A 7,992-nucleotide genomic window follows, 5' to 3' on the forward strand; every position below is an offset into this window, starting at 1 on the left:
CATTTTCAGGCTCGGTGTCCCTAAAAGACCCACCGCGTAGGCCAGATGCAAGCCACATTTTACAATAAACCTTTGTGGGGCTGCTTATTTTTTTTTATTATTATAATCGCAAATGTAATTGCAATCACAATATCTGTCAGAAAAATTGCAATTAGATTATTTCCCAAAATCGTGCAGCCCTACCCATGTATGCCAATACCTGTCGGATCATCCATTATTAACCAGTCGGTCAACCTCCCTAAATATGGAACTCCCACAGGAGTATTTAAGCCATGGTTGTTTGTCATTCTGGAGGCTTTTATCCCCGTGGAGGGCTCTGGTCTCCAGGACTGTTTCTTTTTCCTGTGTGTTCCAGGCAATAAAAACCACTGATTGGATTCACCTTTGTCTCCTGAATCTCTGTTCAGCCGGCTCAGACATATCAATCAAAATAACTCCGCTTTTTAATATCTTCAATAACATCTCAAAGCACTCAAAATGGCCAATATCTCCATTTCAACCATTTTCTGAATAGCGCGACATTTTGGGCTTTTCTGGAGAATCGCGAGTGCCGGGGGTTAGAGACGGTGCCGGGTCACATATTTGATGACATCACAGGTTTGGGTTTCTTCAGCACTACTTTCTTCATCACTACTTTCTTCATCGCTGCCTTCTTCATCACTACTTTCTTCATCACTACTTTCTTCATCGCTGCCTTCTTCATCACTACTTTCTTCATCACTACTTTCTTCATCACTACTTTCTTCAGCACTACTTTCTTCAGCACTACTTTCTTCATCACTACTTTCTTCATCACTACTTTCTTCAGCGCTGCCTTCTTCAGTGCTACTTTCTTCAGCACTACTTTCTTCATTACTACTTTCTTCATCACTACTTTCTTCACTGCTACTTTCTTCATCACTACTTTCTTCATCACTACTTTCTTCATCACTACTTTCTTCATCACTACTTTCTTCAGTGCTACTTTCTTCATCACTACTTTCTTCAGCGCTACTTTCTTCATCACTACTTTCTTCATCACTACTTTCTTCAGTGCTACTTTCTTCATCACTACTTTCTTCAGCGCTGCCTTCTTCATCACTACTTTCTTCAGTGCTACTTTCTTCATCACTACTTTCTTCAGCGCTACTTTCTTCATCACTACTTTCTTCAGTGCTACTTTCTTCATCACTACTTTCTTCAGCGCTGCCTTCTTCATCACTACTTTCTTCAGTGCTACTTTCTTCATCACTACTTTCTTCAGCGCTACTTTCTTCATCACTACTTTCTTCAGTGCTACTTTCTTCATCACTACTTTCTTCAGCGCTGCCTTCTTCATCACTACTTTCTTCAGTGCTATTTTCTTCATCACTACTTTCTTCAGCGCTACTTTCTTCAGCGCTACTTTCTTCATCACTACTTTCTTCATCGCTACTTTCTTCATCGCTACTTTCTTCATCACTACTTTCTTCAGCGCTACTTTCTTCATCGCTACTTTCTTCAGCACTGCTTTCTTCAGCGCTACTTTCTTCAGCACTACTAGTTTTTGGATTAGGGAGAGAGTTGTTGAGGTTCTTTAATATGTTTGGACCGTCTTAGACAATAGCAATAACATGTATGAATTCTGAAAATGGGTTTAATTTAATTGGACCTGCAGTGGAAAAAGTACAGTAGAAGCCCTACAGTATGTCCAGCGGAGGTTGTTTGGTGAAATGCACAAATGGCAAATACAAAGCATGTCAACAGTTCACCTCGTGAAACAATGATGGACCTCATATTGTGAAAAGGGGGCAGGAAGGTTCATATACATTCGATGAGTGTGTAACTTGTTAAGTTGCCCTTGCATTGCATAAGTGCTACTGTACTCTGAGGAAGTTACGGACATTCAGGGAGTATAAGATAATAGCTATTTTGTTTGGGGGAAAAAGCAAAGCTTTCCCATGTATGTAAAGTACTGTAGGAATGCAATATTTATGTTTAAGTTGAACCCCCCCCCCCCCCTCTCCCCTCCCCACAGGAGCTGTTGAGTCACTCCATTGACCGGCCAGAGAGACAACAGCTGAAAGAGGCACTAGAGGCCATGCAGGTAGGTGTGTGTGTGTGTGTGTGTGTGTGTGTGTGTGTGTGTGTGTGTGTGTGTGTGTGTGTGTGTGTGTGTGTGTGTGTGTGTGTGTGTGTGTGTGTGTGTGTGTGTGTGTGTGTGTGTGTGTGTGTGTGTGTGTGTGTGTGTGTGTGTGTGTGTGTGTGTGTGTGTGTGTGTGTGTGTGTGTGTGTGTGTGTGTGCGTGTGCGTGCGTGTCTGTGTGTGTGTAAAACATGTTTTATTCTGCACAAGCACTCTGAGCCAAAGCTGAAGCGTATATATATATATTATATATGTAAAGTATTTCATACTGCTGGCCTAGCTCTGCGTAAATCTGCCGTGATACGACAAGACGATCAGGAAGGTTTACGGTTGAAAAGAAGGAATGATTCCTTTGTACCTCTCTCTCACTCTCACTCTCACTCTATCCCTCCATCTCTCTCTCTCTCTCTCTCTCTCTCTCTCTCTCTCTCTCTCTCTCTCTCTCTCTCTCTCTCTCTCTCTCTCTCTATACCTCTCTGTCCCTCTCTTACTCTCTCTCAGGACCTGGCTATGTACATCAACGAGGTCAAGAGGGACAACGAGACCCTGAAGAAGATAAGTGAATTCCAGAGCTCCATCGAGAACCTTGTAAGTACTGTATGGCGTGACCCCTGGCTCTTCTGTCCTGCGCGGCGCTTCTCTGCAGTCAGTCTCGCGTCGTGTCACAGATGGGATTTTACCCCCCTCAGTTTGTCAACGCAATGATTTATTACCGAGCGTCGGAGAGCAGCTCTCTCCGTCTCGGAAAAACCTCAACATTTCTTCTTTTCATCTCCCCTCCTCTTCACCTGACCTTGCTCCCACCTGTCCTAGTCAGCTGCAATTACACTGTCTCTAATAAATCAATTAGTCTTCCAGAGCGTGAGCAGGCAGGCTGTGCAGATTCCTATACGTCTGCCTCACCTCCTCTCTCCAAATGCCGTCTCCCCTCTCTCTCTTTCTCTCTCTTCTCTACCCCCTACCATGACCCCACTCTCTCTCTCTCTTTCTCTCTTCTTTCACTCTTGCTCTCTCTTCTCTACCCACCACCACCTGCCTCTCGCTTTCTCCCTCCATCCCTCTCTCTCTCTCCCTCTCTCTCTTCTCTACCCCCCACCCCCATTCCTCTCTCTCTTCTCTACCCCCACCACCACCCAGCCTCTCTCTCTTTCTCTTGCTCTCTCTTCTCTACCCCCACCACCACCCAGCCTCTCTCTCTCTCTCTCTCTCGCTCTCTTGCTCTCTCTTCTCTACCCCCACCACCACCCAGCCTCTCTCTCTCTCTCTCTCTCGCTCTCTTGCTCTCTCTTCTCTACCCCCACCACCACCCAGCCTCTCTCTCTCGCTCTCTTGCTCTCTCTTCTCTCCCCCCCACCGCCTCTCTCTCTTTCTCCCTCCATCTCTCTCCCTCTCTCTCTCTTCTCTACCCCCCACCACCACCCAGCCTCTCTCTTTCTCCATCCCTCTCTCCCTCTCTCTCTTCTCTACCCCCACCCCCTCTCTCTCCCCTCTACCCCCCACCACCACTCGCTCTCTCTCTCTGCTCTCTCTCTCTCTCTCTCTGCTCTCTCTCTCTCTCTCTCTCTCTCTCTCTCTCTCTCTCTCTCTCTCTCTCTCTCTCTCTCTCTCTCTCTCTCTCTCTCTCTCTCTCTCTCTCTCTCTCTCTCTCTCTAATTCTGCCTGCAGATGGAGCTGTTCTCAAAATGTTCCCCTTGTCTCTGTATTTTATCCCTGACAAAGCACATCCTTTACTGTATGACTGATTCACTCACAGAGTCGTATAACACAAGGACGGAGTCACACTGCAACAAGGACACGTTCTTTTGGGTTAAATGAAGCATACAGTTGCCTTGTATAGTGAGTTTTCCTTATAAAAATTTACATTTTTCAATCAAAGATCATAAAGTCTTACTCACCCAAACAGTTTAAAGGTAGAATCTGTAATGCTGTCAAACAGCGACCAAGAGAGGTCTTGAGAAATTCACACCATAATAAGTTACTATATAGCTATAATATGTGTTTATACAGTAATATTATCAAATCCAATCAAATAAAATTTATTTGTAAAGCCCCGAAATCACAAGGTAATGTCCCCATGGGCAAGTCTTCTTTAAACAAGTCAAGAAGAAACATCACAATAAATCAAGAACAAAAACCACCATAATTCTAAATAAATGCAACACTCCCAGACATACCCCACCGAAGGTAAGGAAAAACTCACTAAAAACCTAGCAATAGGAAAAAAAGCACCACAGGCGATGTGGAGGAGAGAAACCTTAGAAGGGCCGTTCAAAGGGGATCATCCCCCAACTTGGATGTCGGTGATAATATAGTGTTGCTATGGATGATCGATGGGTGGAGAATAAAACAGGCAGATAGTTGGTATGTATGTACATATATGTGTAATAAAACACAAATATGATGTACATGCAATAGCAACTGGGGTACATAGGAACATTTTTGACAGATTTAAATAGAATAGAGCTAAGAACAACAGCAACAAAATAAAAAGCATAGGGAAATGACTCCGAGCACTAGTATTAAAATAGGATGAGGGCTAAATGTCAAGGCTCAGAGCTAAAAATATCAGAGTCATATTCCGTTTGCACACGTGTATGTATTCCGCTCGGATCCATTTAAAGTATGGGGGGCGACGTAGAGAAGATCGCACCATCTTGGCCATCACCACGAGACATCCACTCACAGAGAGACAGGGAGACAGGGACAGGGGTTACACAGTTCCTGTGTTTGTGGTGGGCGGACATAGGAGCAATAGATACATGTAGTAAGCATTATGTGAATAGAATATAAGTACTTAGCCCAGCAATGAAGTGGAACAGGCATGGTTTAGATGTTGTAGGTCGGACAGAAGACGGTATGAAGCTGATCCATGACCTAAATGGTGCACATAACCAATATGGGGTTGAAACCTTACTGCAACCTTGGCCATCACCCAGAGACATCCACCACCTATATCTATAACAAATCCTCATTTGTTTCATAATGTGTATATATTGCTATGTTTTTAATTATGTTATGTTATTCCATTTTTACTTACTTTAAAAAAAAGTATCTCACAGTACATTGTTTTTATCTTTATATGACTAGGGCTCTAATGCGTCTAGTGTCCCTACTGCTGAGCTGACCTGTTCTCTTGTCCAGCGGGTTTCATCGTACCATTGACCTCGTGTTAACATACTGTGTTAACATATTGTGGACCAATAAAAGAAACTTCAACTGGTTGACAGGAGATAAACTTGGGGCCAAGCCGTTCCCAACGGTGTTCCACTGAAACAAACGCAAGCCCTTCCCTAGTAACACAATTCCAGTGAAACCGTCCATATACCTACATTGTCATTGAAGTGTAACCGAGTAGATTTGAACCTGGGACCATAGGATCCACAGGCGGCCGCACTAACAGGCGTCGCTAAAGGGTCAGACTCTTTAGCGATCTTTTATTTTTAGAGCATTAACTCTTTGGAATGGCCTGCCTCGGAACCTCTGCTGCATTTACAGTAGATTCACTTTTAAAAAGAATCTTAAATTGTTTTTAAATTGTTTTTAACACTGTAAAGTAATTTTAATTTTTTTTGTTTTACACAATGTAATTTTAGCTATCTTAATTGTTACAGTAGGCTCATTATCTATTGTGTATACTGACTTTTAATAATTTTGTTTTTGTAATAGTGATTGTTTTTGTATGTTTTTTTGTGTGTGGACCCCAGGAAGACTAGCTGGTTGCTATCGCACCAGCTAATGGGGATCCCTAATAAAATAAAATCAAAATCTTTAGCGATGCTGGTTGACTGCGACCGACTCCTCAGTTGAGTTTACAAAGCGAGGGGAGTTGCAGCGACCGGTGGACTGACGTAGACGTGTGTCTGTGTGATCTTAGCAGCAGGTGAAACTAGAGGAATACGGCAGCCGAAGATAGACGGGGAGCTCAAGGTGTCTTCTATCGTCAACCGAACGAAGCAGGACAGGTGAGTCCAGACGCTCTGAGGACGTCGTCTCACTCCATCCACTGCATGTCCTACGGTGCCACAGCCGCAGCATCCTCAACCTGTTTTACTGGTTCTACCATCCAGAGTGTTCTCCCTCTCCGGTACTGCATCATCGTCTGGTATAATAGCGTCACGGTCCAGGAAAAATCCAGAGTGGCTTAAAAGTGCCGGCAAAAAGATAATCGGCAAATCCATCAACCAAACAATCCTGGAAAGTTACACTACAAACATGTAAGATCAAGAATATCCCTCACATGTATGTATTACACACAGAATATGAGCTGCTACCCTCACATAGGTGCTTCAGATCCCCCCAAGTGGAAAACTGAGAAGCCTCAAAGAGGAATTTGTACCACATTCAATAAGCCTACTTAACAAGCAGGATAGAAATGTGGTCCAACCTACACGGGAGAGGGCAATATAAAAGGGCTGTGCAATACAAAATAACCTTGGACTTATGAGACTGTGCCACATCAAATGAATGATGTTGGTTGGGAGGGAAGGAAGGAAGGGGTTAATTACATTGTTTCTCTGATGTCTTGTCTGTATGTCTGTCTATGCTGTAAACATGGTCGTCCTATGTTCTTCTTCTTTGTAACTCACTATTGTGCGTTCCGACACAAAACACATGTCTGTATTAAAGAACTATCTCACGTGACACAACTTGTACCGAAGACAACGATACGATGCGCCGAGTGAACTCACAAAGTCTCACGTCTCTTCCTTCTCAAGGTACATATTCCTGTTCGACAAAGTGGTCATCGTCTGCAAGAGGAAAGGCTACAGCTACGAGCTGAAGGAGATCATCGAGCTGCAGGCGTACAAAATGTCCGACGACCCGATGAACAACAGGGACGTGAAGAAGGTGAGAAGCCGCCTCCTCTGATGTCCCCCCGACAACTTCATATCCTCTTTGAATGCAACAACGCACAATCTGCTCCAAGTAGCTTATGAAATATCCTTTTTTTTCTTTATCATTATAAATGATGTCCTTGGGCTGAAGGAGAGCATTTCAGATAGCGAGCTCATGGGTAATGCATCATGGGTAGTGATGCATCATGAGTGGTGATGCATCATGGGTAGTAGTAATGCATCGTCGGTGTCGGATGTGCATCGTGCTCGTCGTCCACGCTTTTCAAAGAGCACGTCGACGCATGCGAAGGCTATTTTATACACGATGCGTTCTCCCCCGAAAACCGACCGCAGTGCATTCCTCCACCGATCTAACATGGCTTTTTTTTGTTTGGTTTTGAATTTTGCACGTTTGTCCATGTTGCATGTGTAACTTGGGTTTATCTCTCTCTCTATCTCCCTATCTCTCTCTCTCTCTCTCTCTCTCTCTCTCTGGTGTGTTTCTTTTTGCATGCTTACCAGTCGAGTGGAAAAATGGTAAGCTGAAGTGAAGTTATTTAACTCGTCCTCTCATAGCAACCTAGTTTTATTTATTTTTTTGGCAGCAGTGTGTTGGTTGGGTGTCATGCTGTGATTGCATGTTGTTCACCCATCAGGCTCTTGTTTGATTGGCTCTCTAGCTCTTGTTCATATGCATCGCTGAGCATGTTTGGAGTATCTTAATTGGGGTATAGCTCTTAAAAAAGGGAAGTTTGAATTGTTTAGTTATTTTTTTTAACGTTGATCACTGTTGAAGATGTCGGATGTCCAAGGCTTTGTTGTTGTCTGTCTATTTTCCATTGTCATCCATGGTTCTCTCTCTCTCTCTCTACCGCCCTTCCTCACTCACTCTTCCTTCTCAGTGGTCCTACGGGTTCTATCTGATCCACCTGCAAGGGAAGCAGGGCTTCCAGTTCTTCTGTAAAACGGAGGAGACCAAGAGGAAGTGGATGGAGCAGTTTGAGATGGCTATGTGAGTACTGTCCCCTCTGTGAGTACTGTTCCCTATGTGAGT

The 7,992-nt window shown here is 43.9% G+C and overlaps 1 protein-coding gene across 1 annotated transcript in view; it reads left to right on the forward strand.

Moving 5' to 3' along the window:
* Positions 1-7,992, forward strand: part of vav2 (vav 2 guanine nucleotide exchange factor) — a gene marked incomplete at its 5' end in the record, with an annotated part of 212,203 nt that overhangs the window by 170,296 nt on the left and 33,915 nt on the right. Inside the window, 7 exon segments of the mRNA XM_084324887.1 lie at positions 1,997-2,065; positions 2,605-2,691; positions 5,981-6,002; positions 6,005-6,065; positions 6,819-6,951; positions 7,461-7,475; positions 7,841-7,950. Coding sequence (XP_084181013.1) covers positions 1,997-2,065; positions 2,605-2,691; positions 5,981-6,002; positions 6,005-6,065; positions 6,819-6,951; positions 7,461-7,475; positions 7,841-7,950 — 497 coding nt within the window.

This window comes from Notolepis coatsorum (assembly GCF_963971535.1).
Source record: "Notolepis coatsorum genome assembly, chromosome: 11".
Classification (NCBI taxonomy): domain Eukaryota; kingdom Metazoa; phylum Chordata; class Actinopteri; order Aulopiformes; family Paralepididae; genus Notolepis; species Notolepis coatsorum.